The following is a 24,659-nucleotide window of genomic DNA, read 5'->3' as shown; positions in this document are numbered from 1 at the left end:
AGACCGAGGCGCAGAAGCAGGGGGGTATTGGACCTGTCTGCTCGCTCATCATGTCACACAGCTGTTGTCCCACTGTGTCATTACCGAGCCGCAGCCATCTGGGATTCCATTTACTCTTTTGTGATTTTAGTATTATTATTATTATTATTATTATTATTATTATTATTATTATTATTATTGGGAAATAAATAAATATCCCTGAAGGAAGCAAAAAGCCACAATAAAGGTTTGTTCGAGTGCTGTGTATACCTGATACAGCGTAACCTACCAGAATACATGTTTTAACTTCTTAAGCGATATAAAAACTTTACTTTGAACAAAGCTTGCCGGTTTATATTGAAACTTGACTCCATTGTTAGTAGATTTAAAAGGTTTTACGGCTCTGGTAACTGTCTTACTTATTAGGCACTTTAGCACAACAAATATTGCAGAAATATCTACATATGCAAATGATTCAAGTTCAGAAACATCGTAACCCTATTAAACAAAGTGTTAATCGCTGTGCATTCTCACCTGCGCACTCACAGGTCGAGCCAGTTGCCGTGCTTCATTAGCAATAACACTCCGTTTCCATGGTGACTGCCACACCCTCCCCCGGCTCCTGCTGCCTGTCTCTCTTTTCTGTTTTCTTCCATCATGGCTCCTGCAGCAGACAGGCCCGGTTACTGGGGCCGGCCTACCTCCACCCTGGACTGGTGTGAGGAGAACTACAGCGTCTCCTTCTACATCGCAGAATTCTGTGAGTAAACGGGGGAAAGCGAACCCCCACAAAGCCATTGCGTTCACGGGGATAACAGCAATAAATATCACGGATTTTCACTGACCGAGGCCTGCCTGTTCAGAAACAAACGGCAGCACTCCACCGATTATTAACTTTTTAAACGTTAATGACTGGCTGGTTGCAACGTGCATGTGGCGTTCACCTATAGCCTGGAATTGGATTACGTTATTGTTTTTAATACAGCTGTCTTGTAATTAAAATGATATCGCTGCGAAGCGGAGACCAGGTGCAGTGCATGCAGATGTCTTGCGCCCAAAAACAATGTCCGCGTTCTTGTTCAGGAGCTCGTTGTAATCGGAGTGCTCCGTCCTGCACCCTTGTTGGCATTAATATACATGAGTTCTGTTCATATACACAATGGGAAACCATGTAACACACTGTAGCGTTTGGTGCATGTTGTGAAATGGCTGCTTGTTTTGGATCAGGCTAAAGAAAGGTTACATGCAGGACTTGCACAGGTGTCACAGCACTTCTGACTTCCTCGCTCAACTCCAGTTAAAGGGGTAGTAGCGTTTTTTTTTGTAGTTTGTTTTTGAAGTGCAGTAGTAGCGCAATTTGATGTGGGTGTTGCATTATATCAGCATGATTTGTAAAGTTTGCAAGTGGTGAGTGAGGTTCAGTCCGTTGTCTTTCATTTAAAAATCTAAATTTCCAAAACGTAGCCGTGACCTGTGTGTTACGTCACGAGCAGAACCGTGTGCACGCCTCTACAGTCATCACTGGCTCGAGGGTATTCAGCAAACCGTTTTGCAAGAAAAAGAAAAGACATTTTTTACATGAATGTGTGGTGGGTGCTGATGATTAAAAACAGGCACACGTGTGGGGTTAGACTGTGCTAGGTTTAAATATTTATCTAAAAACTGCATTTGTATTTCTGTTTGATTGGACTGCACTATCAGATTAAACCAGCCTGAAGATGGAGAGGAGTTAGATTTGACTTTTCCCTTCTGGGCATGTTTGTTCCAGAGAAGGATTTTACAGTGTATTGGTAAACCATAATGAAAACAATGACATGTCTCATGACATGCAGATTCATTTAATCCAGTTCACTGGAAACTGCACTGAAGCGTGGAAGCTGATAAAAACAAGTTACTGCTTAAAGCAATGGCGGGGTCATTTCAGCACAGCAAGTCACTGATAGTGTGTGTGCATGTGTGCAGTGTAATTAAAATATACAGCCCCTTATTACCCTCTACTAGGTATTAATCAATGGAGGAGTCTGTCTTCTTTTGACCACAAAGGATCGAGGCAAGGCTTCACTACAAATGAAATGTCTGAATCAGAAAGAAGTTGCCTACTCTGCAGTTTTTGTTTCAATCGGCAGTCTGTATTTTTCATGAATCAGCTGCAGTTTGTTTCAATCGACAGTCTGTATTTTTCAGCACCAGCAAATGTACAATAGAGGCTGCTGTGCAAGTGTTTTGTTGTTTGACCAGCAGCCTGTATGCTGTAGTATTTGGTTGAAATGTTCCAGTGTTTTATAAGGGCTTTTTAAGGCTCGTTATTTGATTTCTTCTGTTTCCTATTTAAAGAGAATGATGTAACCCTAATAACCGCTTTATTTCTGAGGGGGTTGAAAGGGTTCCTTTTCCTCACCACACAAGAGGGCCTGCTGCTCATGAGCTCCGTTCAGGGGAGTTTCTACAGAACAGCGTCAAATACAATCGATTCAGTTCAGGGGAGTTTCTACAGAACAGCGTCAAATACAATCGATTCAGTTCAGGGGAGTTTCTACAGAACCGCGTCAAATACAATCGATTCAGTTCAGGGGAGTTTCTACAGAACAGCGTCAAATACAATCGATTCAGTTCAGGGGAGTTTCTACAGAACAACGTCAAATACAATCGATTCAGTTCAGGGGAGTTTCTACAGAACAGCGTCAAATGCAATCGATTCAGTTCAGGGGAGTTTCTACAGAACCGCGTCAAATACAATCGATTCAGTTCAGGGGAGTTTCTACAGAACAGCGTCAAATACAATCGATTCAGTTCAGGGGAGTTTCTACAGAACAGCGTCAAATACAATCGATTCAGTTCAGGGGAGTTTCTACAGAACAGCGTCAAATACAATCGATTCAGTTCAGGGGAGTTTCTACAGAACAGCGTCAAATACAATCGATTCAGTTCAGGGGAGTTTCTACAGAACAGCGTCAAATACAATCGATTCAGTTCAGGAGAGTTTCTACAGAACAGCGTCAAATACAATCGATTCAGTTCAGGGGAGTTTCTACAGAACAGCGTCAAATACAGTCGATTCAGTTCAGGGGAGTTTCTACAGAACAGCGTCAAATACAATCGATTCAGTTCAGGGGAGTTTCTACAGAACCGCGTCAAATACAATCGATTCAGTTCAGGGGAGTTTCTACAGAACCGCGTCAAATACAATAGATTAGTTTATGACCAAGTTCTAACTTCAGGGTGTTATTCAGGAAAGGAGTGCTGCTTTGCTAATCTCAACGCTGAAGCACTAAAACGTGCAAAGCTGCTGTATTGCAGACCTCATTATGCTTTACATTGTCTTTAGGGGTGTTACATGTGAGCTATACAACCCTTATCAAAGTTTCCCATAGTAAAAGTATTGCAAAGTGTAACAAAGAATAGGCAGGTATTGTAAAGAAAAGCGAGCTTTGGTAAAGCATATAAAAAACCCAAGGCAACCCAGGATAAACTGTTAAATCCTGAAGTACTGTGGTAAACTTTTATATGTAATATACAGTGAAAAAACATCAGTGTTTAGACCATAAACAGAACTACTTTAATAACTCTGGCACTTTCTACTAACAAATAATACAACGTGGGGGTAATGCATTACAAATCCAGGCAATTCAGGTACTTGCAGTATAAATTAAAAATAATTTACAGTATTGTTTTCTGCACTGAGTACTTCTATTAATTCAATGCAAATGCATCCACAGTGAAACTAAACTGCTGAAGTAGACTTGATCTTATTCAGTTCATGCGACGTCTTTTACAGACCTAAACACTTTATAAAGACCCCAGTGACTCAATATGGAATCTCTACAGTAGATCTCATAACTACAGTAACACAGCGTTACAATTCTGGTCTTGTTAGTTTAATGAATAACCAGCTTGTTTTGCTATTGGCTTGAACTAACGCATGCTGCTGTTTGTTCTCCAGGGAATACTGTGAGTAACCTGATTCTGATTCTACCTCCAATCTATGGTGCCATCCAGACTCTCCGAGACGGCCTTGAAACCCGCTACGTCTTTGCGTATGTGGGACTGGCAGGTAAGAACCTCTCTCTCCTCTCCTTGCACTACTGTACAGTTTATGAACTCTCACAGAAGCTGCTCTTAGTTCCGGTACAGTATGAACTGACCTTGCAAACTTGATGTGCAGTCATGTGAACTATGTGAACTATGTGAACTGTGAAGCACACCTCTTCCAGCTAACTGCTTGATCCTCACCTTTGTTTTAAAGCACACCAATATCACTACCTCTTCACTTGAACAAAACAATATTTTACTCGTCCTTCCTACAGTGCAGCAGATTCAAAGTTTAGATACGTGTGTATTGGAACCCGAAGCTCAAGCATGCTTACAGTTTCTAGGTAAGCCTTGGTTTATTACATGCGTCAGTTAATTACACGGATAATTAAAAGTTCTCTCAGCTCTTATTTACACCTGAACGTTTCATAAGGCATTGCTTACTGTGGATTCTCTGAGACTTCCCTGACACCTGCAGCATTCAGAATGCTAATTCTAACCATCTTGCCAAAGAGTATTCTTAATAACAGCATGTAATTCGAACATACAGTACTGCACACACAGACCTCTCTGGATAACCCTTAAAGCAACACTACTAAAGCAGCAGCAGCTTCTGAACTCAGTCTTCATACAGTTGTATTGTGATTCTGGTTCCAGCGAGTTGGGGCCCCCGATTTGCACTATGGCTGCACTGTCATGCTTTCATTCTGTCTTCACCGGCACACCCCTGCTCCTGCTTCCATGTTGTAGGATTCTTGCTCTGACGTCACTCAGGCTGGTCCAGTGTTGGTTTCAGGGATTCAGGCTGGACTGTGTCTTGTCCAGTGTTGGTTTCAGGGATTCAGGCTGGACTGTGTCCACCAGGACCCTCTTGTGATGGTCTTGTGTCTCCAGTGTTGGTTTTCTGCTAGTGTTCCCATGACAGGAGACGCTGTTCAATGCAGGTTTGTTTGTAAAGGCCAGTCTGTCAGTCTGTTTATTTAATTTGGTTTATCTCAAGTGCCCTGCACTCCAAACCAGGCACTGTTTCTTCAGACTTCATTTAATTGGAAACTGTACAACTCATGTCATAAATGAGAATGGAAATTGATTTTTTTTTTTATTGTGCAATAAAGTCCTGTAGATGTTACAGTAGATATGCATTGCGCAATTGCTTGAAACGGTTTTCTGTCAGTAAGGAAATTTAATTAAAAACATACAAACCAAGTGCTGGAATATATGACTAAGATTAAGATCCTGGCAGCACCACCTGTGTGAAACAGAACCCCAAGATGCACTCTGGTCATATCGAGGAGCTTTGCCAAGTGCAGGGTGTGTCCTGGCTGGAGGGATGAAGCATTAGGATTTGTACACACCCATCTTAAGTGTTACTGGAGGGGTACAGTAGCTGTGCACAGTCATATTTAAAACATGACTGTTTGGAAAATGTCTGAATTCATGTATCAGTATATCAGAAATGTTATTTAAAAAGTGAGCATAAAAAGATAAGCTGCTATTGGTTTGTGTCTTTTTAAAAACTACTTTTTATTTGATATTATTCTTAACTTTGTGAAAAGCGAGAGCTGTGCTCTGCTGTAAATGACTGTGCTGATCTGTCAATGGGAGATCGGAAGCTGTGTTATACACTCACACTGTGGAGATGTGTGTTCACATTGTTCCTGTTTTCACTTCCCTTTTTCAGTCTCTGAGCGCTTGTTTGTGCAGCGGTCATGATGTAACTAGACCAGTCCGCAGCACTACCAGGTGTCAGTGATCCCTGTCTCGCACGCGGCCAGCAGTGTGATTTTAAACTGCTTTAGTGAAGATTGCTCTCATTCAGTGTACACTACAGTCAACACAGCAAGGCCAACAGGGAGGCCAATATTACTGAGAGAATCAGAAATACTGCAGAGGAATCTGACGCCAGCCAACCTGTGTTACACTTGTATTTAGGCATCCCCTTTAAGGGACGCTGATCTGTGTTTGCAAACCCGCTGCCTCTTTAACTACTGCTAATGTCTCATAAACAATGAAGCTTCAGCGGGGAGCGCAGGATGAGTCGCACAGCTTGGACAGCCCGGTTCACGTCCAGGCTGTGCAAAGAGGACAAACTTTGCTGGGGACCCCGAGGGGGGCGTGTCATCGGCTCTGATGCTCTCGGGGTGGGGGATGGGGACTCATTCTCCTCATCGTGCAACAGCGAACCCTACTGGCCAGACACCTCTTCAGAGTGGATAAGAAGCAGTGCTGTGTGGGGAGAAAAAACTTAATTGGACACTTCAAATTGAGGGGGGGGGGAAATAAATAAAATAATAATTGGTCACTAAATTTAATAAAAAAAAAAAAAAAGAAACCATGAAGCACAAATTAAGTTGGGTGCTGCAAAGGAGCTAATGCTTTTAAAGGCTACAGTTGTTTTGCATGGCTTGTGTTTTGGCAAGCCTTTGTGTAATGTATCTAATTGTATGTCCAGTGACAGGTAACAGACAATTTCTTTTTTTTTTTTTTTTTTTTTTTTTCAGCGGTTGGCATCGGGTCCTGGTGCTTTCACATGACCCTGCAGTATGAGATGCAGGTAAGGGGCTCTCCACAGTGAGCCTGTCCGTCTGCTTGTTAATCCACTGCAATTCTGCCATGTCCAAGGGACAGCTTTAGGTCTTCAGTCTGATGGTGAAATATGCTCATTTTTATCATGTGTATTTGCCTGTACAGACCTAGCATTGCATTCTTCGCACCCTGTCGAGTGGTTTAATGGTGCAAGCTGATTTTCTAGCCCCGGCCCCTGCTGATCCTGAACCCTGCGGGAAAGCAGAGGCCAGTGCAGCGCTCCCAGTGGCCCCCAGTGTAAATGCGGGCTGCTGAGCTTTGAAATCTCATGTTAGTCTGGTTTCATGATGCAGAGGGAAACGTAGTTTTAAGATTACTTGACTGCTATGCTATGTGTATGGCATGCATGCACGCACACACACATACACGTTGCTGCAAAACTGTAGTCCCACTTGTCTTCCCAGTCTCAGTTCTTTAAATAAACTTGCATATTTTTTTCACACTCATTTCTTCCTGGTTTGTGTAACTCGCTCACTCTTACATTTGTCTCTTCATTTGCATTCCTCTGCTTTTGTACTCTTATAAATTATTATTATTTATTTATTTATTTAGCAGACGCCTTTATCCAAGGCGACTTACAGAGACTAGGGTGTGAACTATGCATCAGCTGCAAAGTCACTTACAATTACGTGTCACCCGAAAGACGGAGCACAAGGAGGTTAAGTGACTTGCTCAGGGTCACACAATGAGTCAGTGGCTGAGGTGGGATTTGAACTGGGGACCTCCTGGTTACAAGCCCCTTTAACCACTGGACCACACAGCCTCCTGTGTAACTCTGACAGTAACCTGTGCTTTGTCCACGTTGCCCTTTAGGTGCTTTTTCACTTGTTCTTTCTCACTTCACAAACGCAGTCAGTATCTGCATCCTTCTTCCACATACAGTACTAATGAGCTTATGGCACACTTAGATTTGTACGTGTATCTAGAAAACCATTTCTCCTATTGTGATGAACATGGCAGAGACATTCTGTAGCACAAGGTATCGTGTGGAGAGCATCAGAATTGAGGGGTACCTGTGTGGGTTAGGGTTAGGGTTAGGGTTAGGGTTAGGGTTATACTGTTTGTTCATGCAGTGTTACACAGTTCAGTGTTACACAGTTCGATGTTGCGGCTCATGTGGCATGCTACTTTTTCATGATCTTCCAGAACTGCATCACCTGAATTTGAGTTTGAAATGTATCTACGTGCTTGCTTCTTGGCAGCCAAGTTTTGTATTGATTCTCATCTGTAACTGTAACAAGCCACGTCCTGGCTTGCAGTCTTGTCTTGGGAGGAGTCTTGCTGGCTGTGTTGGTCAAATACATGACTATGAGTACGAGGACTCTTGGAGTTTTTTTTACCCACATTATGATGTGGCTGTTTTGTGCTTTCAAGGGTGTGTGCATCCTGCTTATCCCTTTTAGAATTCTCATTACATAAGAACATACGACACGATGAACATTCTAACCACGGTCATCATTTTGTAATCAAATAGTTCATCAATGTTGTACAAACCTGTAAATATTTTAAACAAATCTTCCAGATTTGGTTTTATGTGACCCGAAAGCAGGTTGTTACTTGTATAAAGGAACTGGAACCGGATGGCTAATAACCTGCTCATGTCAAACATTATTCTTGGAAATCATTTTGGTAAAACCCACCGTAGACAGTTATTGCTGTTCAAGCCTCCACAGAGAGCAGGCTGTGGGTATTGATTGGTGTTCAAGCCTCCTCAGAGAGCAGAGTGTGGGTGTTGATTTGTGTTCAAGCCTCCACAGAGAGCAGGCTGTGGGTGTTGATTTCTGTTCAAGCCTCCACAGAGAGCAGGCTGTGGGTGTTGATCTGTGTTCAAGCCTCCACAGAGAGCAGAGTGTGGGTGTTGATCTGTGTTCAAGCCTCCACAGAGAGCAGAGTGTGGGTGTTGATCTGTGTTCAAGCCTCCTCAGAGAGCAGGCTGTGGGTGTTTTGTGTTCAAGCCTCCTCAGAGAGCAGAGTGTGGGTGTTGATTTGTGTTCAAGCCTCCACAGAGAGCAGAGTGTGGGTGTTGATCTGTGTTCAAGCCTCCTCAGAGAGCAGGCTGTGGGTGTTTTGTGTTCAAGCCTCCTCAGAGAGCAGAGTGTGGGTGTTGATTTGTGTTCAAGCCTCCTCAGAGAGCAGAGTGTGGGTATTGATTGGTGTTCAAGCCTCCACAGAGAGCAGGCTGTGGGTGTTTTGTGTTCAAGCCTCCTCAGAGAGCAGAGTGTGGGTGTTGATTTGTGTTCAAGCCTCCTCAGAGAGCAGAGTGTGGGTATTGATTGGTGTTCAAGCCTCCACAGAGAGCAGGCTGTGGGTGTTTTGTGTTCAAGCCTCCTCAGAGAGCAGAGTGTGGGTGTTGATCTGTGTTCAAGCCTCCACAGAGAGCAGGCTGTGGGTGTTTTCTGTTCAAGCCTCCACAGAGAGCAGGCTGTGGGTGTTGATCTGTGTTCAAGCCTCCACAGAGAGCAGGCTGTGGGTGTTGATCTGTGTTCAAGCCTCCACAGAGAGCAGGCTGTGGGTGTTTTGTGTTCAAGCCTCCTCAGAAAGCAGGCTGTGGGTGTTGATCTGTGTTCAAGCCTCCACAGAGAGCAGGCTGTGGGTGTTGATCTGTGTTCAAGCCTCCACAGAGAGCAGAGTGTGGGTGTTTTGTGTTCAAGCCTCCACAGAGAGCAGAGTGTGGGTGTTGATCTGTGTTCAAGCCTCCACAGAGAGCAGAGTGTGGGTGTTGATCTGTGTTCAAGCCTCCACAGAGAGCAGAGTGTGGGTGTTGATCTGTGTTCAAGCCTCCACAGAGAGCAGGCTGTGGGTGTTTTGTGTTCAAGCCTCCTCAGAGAGCAGAGTGTGGGTGTTTTGTGTTCAAGCCTCCACAGAGAGCAGAGTGTGGGTGTTGATTTGTGTTCAAGCCTCCACAGAGAGCAGAGTGTGGGTGTTGATCTGTGTTCAAGCCTCCACAGAGAGCAGAGTGTGGGTGTTGATCTGTGTTCAAGCCTCCTCAGAGAGCAGAGTGTGGGTGTTGATCTGTGTTCAAGCCTCCACAGAGAGCAGGCTGTGGGTGTTTTGTGTTCAAGCCTCCACAGAGAGCAGGCTGTGGGTGTTTTGTGTTCAAGCCTCCTCAGAGAGCAGAGTGTGGGTGTTTTGTGTTCAAGCCTCCACAGAGAGCAGAGTGTGGGTGTTGATCTGTGTTCAAGCCTCCACAGAGAGCAGAGTGTGGGTGTTGATCTGTGTTCAAGCCTCCACAGAGAGCAGAGTGTGGGTGTTGATCTGTGTTCAAGCCTCCTCAGAGAGCAGAGTGTGGGTGTTTTGTGTTCAAGCCTCCTCAGAGAGCAGAGTGTGGGTGTTGATTTGTGTTCAAGCCTCCACAGAGAGCAGAGTGTGGGTGTTGATCTGTGTTCAAGCCTCCTCAGAGAGCAGAGTGTGGGTGTTTATCTGTGTTCAAGCCTCCTCAGAGAGCAGGCTGTGGGTATTGATTGGTGTTCAAGCCTCCACAGAGAGCAGGCTGTGGGTGTTTTGTGTTCAAGCCTCCACAGAGAGCAGAGTGTGGGTGTTGATCTGTGTTCAAGCCTCCACAGAGAGCAGAGTGTGGGTGTTGATCTGTGTTCAAGCCTCCACAGAGAGCAGGCTGTGGGTGTTGATCTGTGTTCAAGCCTCCTCAGAGAGCAGGCTGTGGGTATTGATTGGTGTTCAAGCCTCCACAGAGAGCAGGCTGTGGGTGTTTTGTGTTCAAGCCTCCACAGAGAGCAGAGTGTGGGTGTTGATCTGTGTTCAAGCCTCCACAGAGAGCAGAGTGTGGGTGTTGATCTGTGTTCAAGCCTCCACAGAGAGCAGGCTGCAGAGTGTGGGTGTTGAGAGTTTTAGCCCCGGTCTGCTTCGGTGTTCCAGTGAATGTTAATGAACAGTACGGTCGTGACGTTCCAGGGGTTCTCATTAAGGGTTTGTGAGCTTGTTGTTTTTTCTGAGGACTGTAAACACGTTGCATTCATGCTTATTTATAAATCACATTATACCGTGGAGTTATTCGCATTGGCTGACGCATGACTCATTAAATCAAATAAAATGTTGTCTATCTAAGGCTTAGCATTTGCCTTTGTGGATTTCTTTGTAGGCTTGGTGCATGTTTGTAGTAATACTGTAAAACATTTGCAAAAAGTTTTGACAAGTCTTTTGAAGAAATATTTTTATTCTTTTAGCATTACTACAAAAATAAATAGATTAAAATTCCACGTGATTGTTATTTCAAGCAAAGGTTGAGTTGAAATACAGTGTGAACACTGAGCAGCTGTACAGTGTGTCTCATCACAGCAGTATGAGTTTGATGTAAAATTGCTTCAGCAGGCTTGACTGGAATCTTCAAAGCAAACCTTAAGAATCTCATGGAATCGGATCTCACTAATTTCCCCCTGTGATGTCCTGCATCTGCCATTTCCATTGGTTACTCCCATCAACTTTGCTTTGAAATAGTATATTGTTATGATGACCTGAATTATAGAATGCCATTTGATTCACAAATGAACCACAGTTATTTTAATGCTTCAATTTTTTTTATTTTTGTAATAGAAAACAATCTTATTTAGCCATTTTATTTAATCCTGTTGATTTAGGAGCTACAAATAATCTGTGCTTTTTGAAATATATTCAAAAGTAAAAATGTTTTCAGCTTCGTATTTCATATGTAATGCATTAGTTTAACTTGAAGTTGAAAAAAGCAACTTCTCCTACAGAACATGTTTTCTTATTTAATGGGGTCCAGGGTTTATGTTGTACTTGAGAGGAATGTGTCTGCTGTAATGCGGGGCGGCTCTCCCGGCCCCTCCCCGCCCCTCCCCGCGCAGTATTGGAATAATGTTGTCCAAACACTCCTTGTCTTTTGTTTCTTCTTTTTCTAGTTGCTAGATGAATTGCCAATGATCTACAGCTGCTGTGTGTTTGTGTACTGCCTGTAAGTATTTACAGTAGAGTGTGTTGAGCTCTAATGATTTAAGCATTTTCTGTCGTTTTTAATCCAGGTGACTACATGTACAAAATGATGAATACATTTTCCCATTGTTCTGCAGGTATGAGTGTTCCAAGCAGAAAGCCGGGCTGAATTATTTTCTGATTTTTATATTGCTAGCCTTCAGTGTTTCGGTGACTACAGTAAGTGCTTTTTGAAATGGTGTTACTGAGGTGGGAATCCAGCTTGCTTGTATTCCTAACGACTGGCCCTTAAAACCACGTGCATGTATTTAAAGAGCAGACCGTTCTCTAATCAGTAATACCAAGATATTGAGCTAGTCTGAGTGCAGTAGAGCAGACTGCAGTGTGTCTCACCCCGAGATACTTAGCTAGTCTGAGTGCAGTAGAGCAGACTGCACCGTGTCCCACCCCGAGATATTGAGCTAGTCTGAGTGCAGTAGAGCAGACTGCACCGTGTCCCACCCTGAGATATTGAGCTAGTCTGAGTGCAGTAGAGCAGACTGCTTGTATTCCTAACGACTGGCCTCTCCTTGCTGTGATATTTGTATGTACTGTACATGGAGTAAATGGCACATTCTTTCCTAGAAACCGGATCCCTTTTTTAGGGGGGACTATTGGTCATGTAGACGGCTTGCTCATTAAAACCACGTGCATGTATTTAAAGAGCAGACCGTTCTCTAATCAGTAATACCAAGATATTGAGCTAGTCTGAGTGCAGTAGAGCAGACTGCAGTATGTCCCACCCCGAGATATTGAGCTAGTCTGAGTGCGGTAGAGCAGACTGCACCGTGTCCCACCTCGAGCTCCACACACTAGCAGGGTTCCGAGGCAGTTTAAGGAGCCCCTGTACTGTGCCTCCGTGTGCCTGGTAGTATTGCATTCATTCAATAGTTATTATCATTTATGTTATTTATTTATGTATTGCAGGTTTATTTACAGTGGAAGGAGCCAATATTCCACCAGGTAAGTATTTTTCAAGTTGCTAGTTGTATTGTATGTAACTTTTACAACTTATTAGTTTATGAATTCAACAGCAAATGGCAGATACTAATACTGTTGCATTAAAAGTAATAATTTGTATTGCCTTTAGTGAGGAGTCAATACATCGCCCCTGGTGGGAAACGCCAGCATGGTGAACAAGAGCGACAAACTGTTAGTGTTGCAACTTCACTGTGTTAGTTTGTTTTTACTTTTAATCATAACTCTGGAGGAAACGGCTTGTGTCTGTGGTTACAGTGTGAGGGATTCTGTTTGGTGTTCATCTTTGCAAAAGGTTACAAACCAGGGCCATTAACAATAGAAAGCAGGTTGGTGTTCTTTTGGTTCAGAAGCAGAAGGTGTTTATACCAGTAAACTTGCAGGAGACCTTGAAACAGGGTGCCTCCCGTCCCAACCACAGAATATATCCAATGGGGTACCCGAGGATACCTAGAACCCCCTCTTCTTTTGAGGGGTCTTTGACAGTGAGCAGTACTTCTTCATCGTATCACTGTTTTCTGCTCATTAGCGAGGTGCACGCCTTTTCCAAAACTAATGGAAAGGAAGAAAAACACATTTCAGCTGTTGATGAATATGCTGGCAGTATTGTTTCTATTTACCGGCTCTTTCATTTTGACATGCAGTATTGAAACCATGCAGACGAGTGTAGCAGCACTCCTCTGTAGTGTTACTCTGTGGTGTGGTCGTTAGGAGTTTCACAATACCAATAACTAAACCAATGTGCTCCCAATGGTTTTATACTTGGTGCCAGGGAAAGCCGGTACTCTTTAGTTAAGTGATTCTAGAGGTTATTATTTTCCAATTGTCACATCAGCACAACAAAACAAATACCAGAGATTGTTTTTTGAAGTGCTTTATTTTTCAGAATGTTTAGTGTACCTGCATCTCTGAAAATACTTAATGCCAAATCTATCAGTTGGCACTGATGGTAGGATCAGGGTTATAGGGGTTACAAAACACTGCCAAAAACAGTTTTGCCAAAACCTCAGATTCGCTGTCAAACAATGAAGTCTTTGTTGAACACAAATATGTCTGTGATATAACTTATTGCAAACGTTTTGCAACACAGTAAAACATTAAAAGATGTGTGTGGCTTTCTAAGTGCACATTCACAGTGTCTGTTAACCATACAAAAGCACAGTGTGGTTTTGTTTTGTAGTTTGTATTGCATCATCACCTCCAACTAGCCAAAAAATGTAATGTTTAGTAAATCCTTAAAGAAGGCAAGGGTGAAGTATTGAAGCAGTCCAGCTGTGCCAGTGTTCTGTACAGCCATAAAGAGAAGCAGGGATCGGCAAGTCAAACCAACTCTGCTGTGCCATCCTTCAACATTGTCAGTCTGTTCTAGCACAATAGTGCAACACGTCTTACAGTTCACCAGCCCTTGCTGTGTTTGTACCGTACATTTTATCAGTAAAAGGTTTTATTGTTCCCTTGGGTACTGCTTGTATTCCTGTCTGTTTGAACTTGGCAGTGCTTGTGTCTCTGTGTGCGCGGTGTGTCTCTGTGCATGTGTCTCTGTGTGTTTGGTGTGTGTGTCTCTGCGTGGTGTGTCTCTGTGTGTGTTAAAATTTGAAATTCTTTATTCTCCTTTCTTTCCCAGTGCCTGGAGGGTAGGGAGCCTCTGCAGCTTCCCCTTGTGTTAATCCACTCCAGCTGGGTAGAACAGGCTCCAGCTTTAACAGCTGTGAACTATTGAGATGTGATCTGCAAATGCCAGTGTCTCATTTAGGAGCGGCAGGCTAGATTGTATGTACACTTTCTAGGAGAACCGTTTCCCTTCCCCTGGGTCAGAATGCCCTTGTGAAGCCCTCTGCTCACATCTGCTTTCTATCAGGAGGCTTCGTGGAGGACCTCTTGTCTGTGACGCAGTATTTACTTGCCGTAGGAAGCAATCGCCTTGCTCAGGTTAACTCTGAGGAGTCTCTATGTAGCCGAGAGGTCTGTGAGGTCACCAGGCTGCCAGGAGGTCAGTGAGGTCGCCAGGCTGCCGAGAGGGCTGTGAGGTCACCAGGCTGCCGAGAGGTCTGTGAGGTCACCAGGCTGCCGGGAGGGCTGTGAGGTCACCAGGCTGCCGGGAGGTCTGTGAGGTCACCAGGCTGCCGGGAGGTCTGTGAGGTCACCAGGCTGCCGGGAGGGCTGTGAGGTCACCAGACTGCCGAGAGGGCTGTGAGGTCACCAGACTGCCGAGAGGGCTGTGAGGTCACCAGACTGCCGAGAGGGCTGTGAGGTCACCAGACTGCCGAGAGGGCTGTGAGGTCACCAGACTGCCGAGAGGGCTGTGAGGTCACCAGGCTGCCGAGAGGGCTGTGAGGTCACCAGGCTGCCAGGAGGGCTGCGAGGTCACCAGGCTGCCGAGAGGGCTGTGAGGTCACCAGACTTCTCTGGCACAGATTCCAGCAAGAAACTAAACACAATGAGACACATTTAGTGTGTTTCAAACAGCTGTGTTCTCCTGTTCTGTTAGTTGGAGCAAAAGGAGTTATATAAAGTGACATCTAATTTATTACTTGGTAATACCGCAGTGTATGGATACTGCTTGATTTCTACTGTTGCCTCAGAATGTATGTTTTACATAAAATAATCTACATACACATGCCTGGTTTAGCAGAATGAAGAGGATTTCTCCTGTCCTCTCTGAGTGCTTCATTTCAGAGCCATGTGCAAATGAAAATAATACAAACTTTCCTTTGTATTGAAATGAACTTCTCTAGCAGAACCCACTGGTACCGTACGCATGGAATGAGCATAGATACGAGTAAAGGTTTTCTATGAGAATAGTAAGGGTTAAAAGTTGTAAGCTTTGAATGAAGTTTATTAAACTCTCAGACAAGGCTTGCATACAGCCAGTTCTAATTGGCATGCATTCAGCACATGCCCTGGAATGCATCACAGGTCATGAAAGTGGGTTGTGTGTAAAAGGAGGTGGAGGGCTGGTCGAATTATATGACTCTCAGTTAGTAAAGAGTGAAGCAATTCAAATGGGTTTCTTTTTGAGAGCTGAGATAGAACTTTTTTTTATGGTTTTGGTTGTAACTGTTACGTGACTTTCTGCACGTAGGCTTGAAATGTGGTTGTGAAGCTGGCATACATACATACATCTATATGTATTATAATTGTGTGTGTTGCAGTGACTTTGTGCTCAGACAAACACATCTGCTGAGACCGGCTGCAGCTTAAATTAACCCCAAATGAGACCTGGGGAGACGGCCTTCGTTTCAGATTCAAAACTATTTGTTCCTCTGCTGTTTGCACAATAAAGACTTTGTTAGTATTGACGATTGCGTGCAGACTGTTCTATTATGAAGAAGACAACCCTTAAAGCGCTCGGGAAAAACCAAACCCATTTCACGGAGCGCTTTGTAAGGGTTGTCTTCTTCACAATAGAACAGTCTGATCCCGGCTCAGAGCCCAGCACTCCACTCACAGGAAAAACCAAACCCATTTTACTGTGAGTGGAGTGCTGGGCTCTGAGCCGGGATCAGACTGTTCTATTGTGAAGAAGACGACCCTTACAAAGTGCTCCGTGAAATGGGTTTGGTTTTTCCCGTGAGTGGAGTGCTGGGCTCTGAGCCGGGATCAGACTGTTCTATTGTGAAGAAGACGACCCTTACAAAGCGCTCCGTGAAATGGGTTTGGTTTTTCCTGTGAGTGGAGTGCTGGGCTCTGAGCCGGGATCAGACTGTTCTATTGTGAAGAAGACGACCCTTACAAAGCGCTCTGTGAAATGGGCTTGGTTTTTCCTGTGAATGAGTGGAGCGCAGGGCTCTTAGCCCGGATCTGTGGTGCTGATGATTACAATCGCTTGACTGCGTGATGCACCCTGACCTGTCCCTTTGGGAAACCCACTCTAGAACTGAGGGATGTGTGCTGCACCAAACCCTTTGCAATTACACAGCAACACACTCCATGCTAGCAACTCCTTTATGAGTTATTACCAGCCAGACAGCCACAAGAAGGCTGACAGAAACAGAGACTGTTGGCAGGGTAGAGAAATATTTACTGTGAAGCTCGTTTAAAGAAACCGCCGCCCAGTTTCTGAACTCTTGGGAAAGGACTCGGCCCACAGCTGGGTGTGTCTCTTTTTTTGTGTTTTAGAGGAGTCGGATAGAACTTGACTAGTTGACAAAACAAACCTGTGTTTGTGTGTGTGTGTGTGTGTGTGTGCGCGTGCCCCCCCTGCTGAGGGTGTCTTCAGATGTGCCGGATCCAGTTTGTGTTCCTGTGTTGATGCCAGGCTCATGAGGCTTGTTCGAGTGCAGGGCTACAGAAAAAAGCAGGGAACGAGCATCCCTTCACTATGAAGGCATGTAGTCTGTCCTCAATTCGTGTGTGTGTGCGTGAGCATGGCTTTCATTTGCATGTCCTTCTAAGTTTGTTCAAATGGACAAACATTTTGGATAAAGCCTTTGTTCGTGTTATAAATGCCGATTTCAATAATCAGACTTTCTCAATTCATTTTCATTTTATTTCAGGTTATGTATGGAATACTGGTTGCAGTTTTAGTTTTGAGATCTGTATTTATAGTGACATGGTAAGTCTCATGCCCTAACCCTGTCCATCTTGTATAATGTGAACTACACAACATTTAAACCACATGAAACTATTCAAAAGGAATAGAGACTTTGGAGATTGTTTTCATATTATTATTATTATTATTATTATTATTGAAATGTAAACCTAGGACCGGCATGCAGATTTTGATTGCATGATTTCATGTGAATTGTATCCCTTTTTATTTAGTGTGTACCCATGGCTAAGATCCCTTGCATATACATCACTCAGTGTATTTCTGATGGGATTCTTACTGTGGAATGGAGACAACATTTTCTGTGATACACTGAGGTAAGAGGGAGGATACACGATACATTGAGAGGAGGGAGGGAGGGAGGATACACGATACATTGAGGGGAGGGAGGGAGGATACACGATACATTGAAGGGAGGGAGGGAGGATACACGATACATTGAGGGGAGGAAGGGAGGATACACGATACATTGAGGGGAGGGAGGATACACGATACATTGAGGGGAGGGAGGGAGGATACACGATACATTGAGGGGAGGGAGGGAGGATACACGATACATTGAGGGGAGGGAGGATACACGATACATTGAGGGGAGGGAGGATACACGATACATTGAGGGGAGGGAGGGAGGATACACGATACATTGAGGGGAGGAAGGGAGGATACACAATACATTGAGGGGAGGAAGGGAGGATACACGATACATTGAGGGGAAGGAGAGGATACACGATACATTGAGGGGAGGAAGGGAGGATACACGATACATTGAGGGGAGGGAGGGAGGATACACGATACATTGAGGGGAAGGAGAGGATACACGATACATTGAGGGGAAGGAGAGGATACATGATACATTGAGGGGAGGGAGGGAGGATACACAATACATTGAGGGGAAGGAGGGAGGATACACGATACATTGAGGGGAGGGAGGATACACGATACATTGAGGGGAGGGAGGGAGGATACACGATACATTGAGGGGAGGGAGGGAGGATACACGATACACTGAGGTAAGAGGGAGGATACACGATACATTGAGGGGAGGGAGGGAGGATACACGATACATTGAGGGGAGGAAGGGAGGATACACGATACATTGAGGGGAGGGAGGGAGGATACACGATACATTGAGGGGAGGAAGGGAGGATACACGATACATTGAGGGGAGGGAGGGAGGATACACGATACATTGAGGGGAAGGAGGGAGGATACACGATACATTGAGGGGAAGGAGAGGATACACGATACATTGAGGGGAGGGAGGGAGGATACACGATACATTGAGGGGAGGAAGGGAGGATACACGATACATTGAGGGGAGGGAGGATACATGATACATTGAGGGGAGGGAGGGAGGATACACGATACATTGAGGGGAGGGAGGGAGGATACACGATACACTGAGGTAAGAGGGAGGATACACGATACATTGAGGGGAGGGAGGGAGGATACACGATACATTGAGGGGAGGGAGGGAGGATACACGATACATTGAGGGGAAGGAGAGGATACACGATACATTGAGGGGAGGGAGGGAGGATACACGATACATTGAGGGGAAGGAGAGGATACACGATACATTGAGGGGAAGGAGGGAGGATACACGATACATTGAGGGGAGGGAGGGAGGATACACGATACATTGAGGGGAGGGAGGGAGGGAGGATACACAATACATTGAGGGTAGGGAGGATACACGATACATTGAGGGGAGGGAGGATACATTGGCTTCTCATTTGGTACACCGCAGTATTCTGGGAATCTTTTGGTCAAGGTCAGTGAAATGTGTGTGTCAGTTTGTGGTATGAAACGCATTTTTTTCCAATTTGTTTTTGTTAACTAGTATTTTTAGGGTCCTTTTAAAATGCAGGCCCTATTCACTTCTGTCCGTGTGTGTGTGTGTGTGGCACACAATAACTGCTTTCAATTTGATTTAATCTCCAAACTTGTCATAGCCTCCTATAGACATTACAGGTTGCTTGTGATTATAGTCCACTTACATGTGGGGTTTTAAAAAAAATTATTATTATTTTTTTTTTTTTAAATACAAATTCATTAAAGTTTCTTTATCGAGCGCTGGGCTCCCTCTTGTGGTCACAGTTAGTACTGCAGGCTATTGTGCCCTTGTTAATACTGTAGTTTTTCAATTCACACAGAGTTTCTTCCTTTCCAGGGATGCCAGGCAGAAGATGCCTCCTGTTCTCGGTGCTGTCACTCAGTTTCATGCCTGGTGGCACATTCTGACGGGCCTCGGCTCCTACCTACACATCCTGTTCAGGTAATACAATGGGACCTTACCTCAGCGTTGCCACGCTGTTTACCTCTGCACAGCACCATGCATCAGTATTGTTACTTCCCTGCATTCAGCAGTATTGCATATGGCTTGTAATCCATAGAACCAAGACCAATACATGGATAAACAAATACCATGCTGATTTTGTTTACATTAACACTGTCCAGTAAACGTTTTGCAGAGCACTCTGCACTCTGGGGTATGTAGTTCCCTTAATATTTTCACTGCCCCTTTCGGGTGCTTTCTGGACATCATGGTGCTGCACTTAAATGCACGACACACTCGATAGAATCCACCCTTATCCTCACTGCTGCTGCTTTTGTTTCAACAACAAAACTGAAGCGCAGCACAGCTGTGACACGCTGATAACACTGATAGAGAAGCACAACTGTGACACGCTGGTAATAACACTGATAGAGAAGCACAGCTGTGACACGCTGATAATAACACTGATAGAGACGCACAGCTTTAAGACACACTCAGAGTTAGCTGGAGGTTTGTCCAGACACTGAGAGGTTGACAGTGGCATTACTGTTGGCTCAGTTTTACTTGGGTGTACAATTACTTTTCCTCAGCTCCAGTAAAGATTAAAAATCTATCGAATGCATCACATTCTGCTTGTATGTGGTAGCAATGGTAAGTCCTGACATGATGTAAATACTGCAACCATAAAACTTGCTCTTCCTTGCATAGTATGGAAGTGTCTCATGAACTTTTGAATGCATTTCCACAGCCTGCATACGAGATCGCTTTACCTCAATCACAGACCGAAAGTAAAGGTAAGTATCGTTTGCTAAGAATTCACACATCCTAGCGAGACATAGCGACTGTTCACTTCATTACTGTGTCAGCCCTACCCCTATCACACATATAGCTTGACAGGCATGACTAAATGATCAAGTGCTTAATTGATGTAATTTAGTAATGAAGGATCTGGATTGCAACAGACCTGGCTGTTGATTTGGGTTTTCAGACAGGGAGACGCAGCCTTGTTTCTTCTGTTGCATTTCAAGACTCTTCCAACCAGGCTCTTCATTATTGAATGGATCTTCTGCTGGGTCAATAAAAGAATGAAGGGATTGGTTGGAGCAAGGCTCTGAGACTGGACTGGGGGGATTACATTGGCACCGTGTCTGTAGCTTCCACACACTGCAGCTCCTCCCAAAGAGCATTGTCTATGTGCTTTATAGAGCAGTTCATACAGCTCCTCATAGAGCATTGTGCATGTGCTTTATAGCGCAGTTCATACAGCTCCTCATAGAGCATTGTGCATGTGCTTTATTGAGCAGTTCATACAGCTCCTCATAGAGCATTGTGCATGTGCTTTATTGAGCAGTTCATCTGTGGGATGTGGCCAGTGATCTGTGTGGAGCCTCTGAAGAACCACTGAGGAAGCGCAATGTGGTGGAGACTCCTCTCGACAGCAGCTCCCTCCTGGCCCTGTGACATGAAGCATTCATGTTGCACAGAGATCAAACTGCATGGATACCTGGATCCCATCTCGGAGCGGGGCCGCTTCCATTTCCATGTGTAAGGGAATAAGGGAAGGTGCATTTTTATTATATGGCTGAAGGTGTAATCGTGTAGACAGATCATTTGGTGGTGTGTGGTGTTTTTTTTTTTATGAAATAAATATAATTTTTACAGGGGGAACAATCAATTTGTGCTGGTCACAAAACAACTTATTTATTTTTTTGCAGTGGTGTTTGCAGATCATTGGGGGTTACCATTGTTTTCTGTGTGATTTTGTATAATCTACACACATGTAAGAGATGCCCATTACATGCAATTATGATGAGGGTCAAAGACTAACTTGGCAGCTTGTAGATTAATAGCATTAAACTGGAAGATGTGGTGTGAACCTGCAGTATGAGTGCAAGACTAAGAACCTGCAGTATGAGTACAAGACTAAGAACCTGCAGTATGAGTGCAAGACTAAGAACCTGCAGTATGAGTACAAGACTAAGAACCTGCAGTATGAGTGCAAGACTAAGAACCTGCAGTATGAGTGCAAGACTAAGAACCTGCAGTATGAGTGCAAGACTAAGAACCTGCAGTATGAGTGCAAGACTAAGAACCTGCAGTATGAGTGCAAGACTAAGAACCTGCAGTATGAGTACAAGTATTTGAAACCGTTTACATTACTCAACAGTGTTGGAGAGGGAGTAAAATCTTGGTTGCTGTAGGTTACCAGCATCCCCTGAGATTTATTAATGCTGTCTGACGTGAAGGTCGTACACATCTTGACACCACCTTTATTTTTTATTTTTTCTCTCCAATGTTGGAGCATTAACACCAGGTGGATGTGCTGAAATCAATTCCAGATTAACAGGAACAGTGTAGCCTCTTTATATGTGATGTCACACGTGTGTAAGACTCTTGTAGCCTGTATATTATGTGACCAATTTAGTATGTACTAACATTCTGTTGTATTTGTATTATGTAGATATAACTTGAGGGGCACTATAAAGGTTATAAAACGATTGCAGTTGTTGTTTTTATTTTTTTGTTGTTTTTTTGTCTTATCAAATTTTCTTTCTTTCTTTTATTACCAGAACAGTTTTTTTAAATGGTTGATTGTTCCCACAGGTGATAGTTTAAAAAATACATAAAAAGAAACATAAGAACCCCATTTTTTGTGCTTACTGGAAGACACTGGCATGAATTTCATAATCTACAGCGATACCCCTTAAAGGTAAACCAATGAAATCCCAGGAACTTTAGCTGTTTATAAAAAAAAAAAAAAAGATGTATTGCTTTATGACATCACAATGACAACAGTACAGTGCTGCTAGGGCTACCATTTAATGACTGTTTAAACTTTGACATGGTGATGGCATCGGCTCATTGTGATGTCATCTCGCAACTCACAATCTTCTGCTCCTTGCTACTGTTGGGTCATTTAGAACTCTGCTCAGTAAACCGCAAGCACAGTATTGTTAGTGCTGTGTTCTGCTCGACTGTGAAACTAAGAAGATGCAAACTGTAGTCCTGAATAGTTTAATGGCGATCTACAGCCTTCTTCTATTGGGGGGTCACTTGGTAAATGAGCCCCCGATTCCTGATAACAGCACTTTAACAGACGCTGAAATGGAAATCCCAAATGTGGACCAGCGGTGGAATCCTGAAAACATATTGAGATTGACTGGGACCCCGGAGAGGCTGGACAGACCCCCCCCCCCCCCCCATTTGAACCATCATCCATGACTTCTGAGGGAGGACTGGGAAAGCCTGGTCTGGACTGGTTAATGCAATTCACAAGGATAACGTACCCCAAAGAAAACACAAAGAAAACATTGCTGTTCCTCTTTGATAACATTGGCTTCTTCCATCTGCTCTGTTGTGTGGTTCTCTGGACAAAGAGCTGCTTTGTAAAGAATACAGTAAGTAATGAGCTTGCTTGATGGGTAACTTCCTAAACGGAGACTGGGCTCCGTTATCTGATGCCGGATGCCTGTATTCTGAGGTCAGATCTTGCACATTAAATGTTAAACACAGACTCTCCAATAATCTGACTATCTATTTATATGTACAGTAACCAGTAGACCCTGATTAGCAAGGCTCCTGTTGAAAATAACACACAGCTGTATTGTGATGTTGTTTTTGAGGAGCGTACTCCAGGACTGGGACTCCAGCTCTGCCCTGGCTGTCTGACTGGGGCCTCTCTTCGCAGCCGGATGGAGCAGCACCGTCACCGCAGCCCCCCGACACAGACAGGGAAGAGGAACACAACCAGAATAAGAAGGAAACACTTTGAAACCGATTCAAATCACATTTTTTATGAAGCTAATTTCTGATAAAACGATGGGAAGGATTAGTCTTCATTAGAAGTATGTGCATTGTAACTGACCCTATTCTCTGTGCCCCTGTAAGAGTTACTGAACTGTACGCCTGTTGTATATATTGCGATGGTATGAGATACTAGGGTAGGCCTGTCCCTGAACAAGTTCCAGTGTTTAGGATCTTTGCATAACTTTAGCATCACTAATCCATGGCGTGACATACAAAAGCTCAGTGTCTGAATGTGACGTTCTCCGAGAGAATGTCAGCCACAGGGGTCGACACTTAAACTGACAGCCTTTCGTCATCGAGGTTTGAATTTGATAAAAGGGAGTTAATTGAAACTCACACAATGCTTTGGCTTTGTCCACCAGAGGGCAACATTACCTTAGGGACATCTACAACATCTTTATACCCAGTCCCTAGACATCTACAACACTGTTATACCCACTCCCTGGAGACATCTCCAACACCGTTATACCCACTCCCTGGAGACATCTACAACACCGTTATACCCAGTCCCTAGAGACATCTACAACACCTTTATACCCAGTCCCTAGAGACATCTACAACACCGTTATACCCACTCCCTAGAGACATCTCCAACACTGTTATACCCACGCCCTAGAGACATCTACAACACCGTTATACCCACTCCCTAGAGACATCTACAACACCGTTATACCCAGTCCCTAGAGACATCTACAACACTGTTATACCCAGTCCCTAGAGACATCTACAACACCGTTATACGCAGTCCCTAGAGACATCTACAACACCGTTATACCCAGTCCCTAGAGACATCTACAACACCGTTATACCCACTCCCTAGAGACATCTCCAACACCGTTATACCCACTCCCTAGAGACATCTACAACACCGTTATACCCAGTCCCTAGAGACATCTACAACGCTGTTATACCCACTCCCTAGAGACATCTACAGCACCTTTATACCCCATGGAGATTTCCAGACAGAAAGATTTAAGTGTGTTTTAAAAGGTGTTATTATATGTTAGCCAGTCAATCTCCTCTGTCTACTGTATGAAGTGCAGTTACTTCCCTTATAACAAGTTCTCACAGTAAAAGCAAAGCAAAGTGAAATAAAGCACAGTGAAAGCATGGTATAACTGTGGGAAAAAGCACTGGAACAGTGCAGAAATACTGTGATAAAGTTTTGTAAGGGTGTGGACACACCACAAAACCGTATGCTTGTAAGAGGCAATGACATTCACACGTTGTTCCTGAGAATCACAATCTGCTGGTCATTGTGGTCGTATTTAAAACCAAATGTTTCTGTAGGCTGGTCTGTGGCTGCATCGCTTCCCAGGAATATAACGTAACAGAAACATATTCACTGTCCTGTCACATGAGCAGGAGCTGCACTGAAGGCTTATCTCAGGGCACTTCATTCACCAGATTCTTATACAGACTCTTGTTCAGAATCCTACACTGTGATTGAAGAGGTTCAGAACCCTACACTGTGTTTGAAGAGGTTCAGAACCCTACATTGTGTTT

At 44.1% G+C, this 24,659-nt stretch overlaps 1 protein-coding gene across 2 annotated transcripts; it reads left to right on the top strand.

Annotated features, from left to right (window-relative positions):
• The first annotated feature begins 566 nt into the window (after positions 1–566).
• On the top strand, positions 567–21,844 carry LOC117972992 (alkaline ceramidase 3-like). Of its 2 annotated transcripts, XM_059027903.1 has the most exons (11): positions 567–739; positions 3,920–4,030; positions 6,510–6,562; positions 11,472–11,524; positions 11,640–11,721; positions 12,469–12,504; positions 17,016–17,074; positions 17,284–17,385; positions 19,242–19,346; positions 20,095–20,140; positions 20,698–21,844. In XM_059027903.1, exons 1-11 carry the CDS (start codon positions 637–639, stop codon positions 20,749–20,751), a joined length of 804 nt encoding a protein of 267 aa, XP_058883886.1. In that variant the 5' UTR covers positions 567–636; the 3' UTR covers positions 20,752–21,844. The 2 variants fall into 2 exon arrangements, with proteins under 2 accessions (XP_058883886.1, XP_058883887.1); XM_059027904.1 differs by lacking the exon at positions 6,510–6,562 and having other exon boundaries at positions 589–739.
• Positions 21,845–24,659: the final 2,815 nt, after the last annotated feature.

The sequence above is a fragment of the Acipenser ruthenus genome, chromosome 8 (assembly GCF_902713425.1).
Source record: "Acipenser ruthenus chromosome 8, fAciRut3.2 maternal haplotype, whole genome shotgun sequence".
NCBI classification, from domain to species: Eukaryota; Metazoa; Chordata; class Actinopteri; order Acipenseriformes; family Acipenseridae; genus Acipenser; species Acipenser ruthenus.
This window is presented reverse-complemented; position numbering and strand designations above follow the sequence as displayed.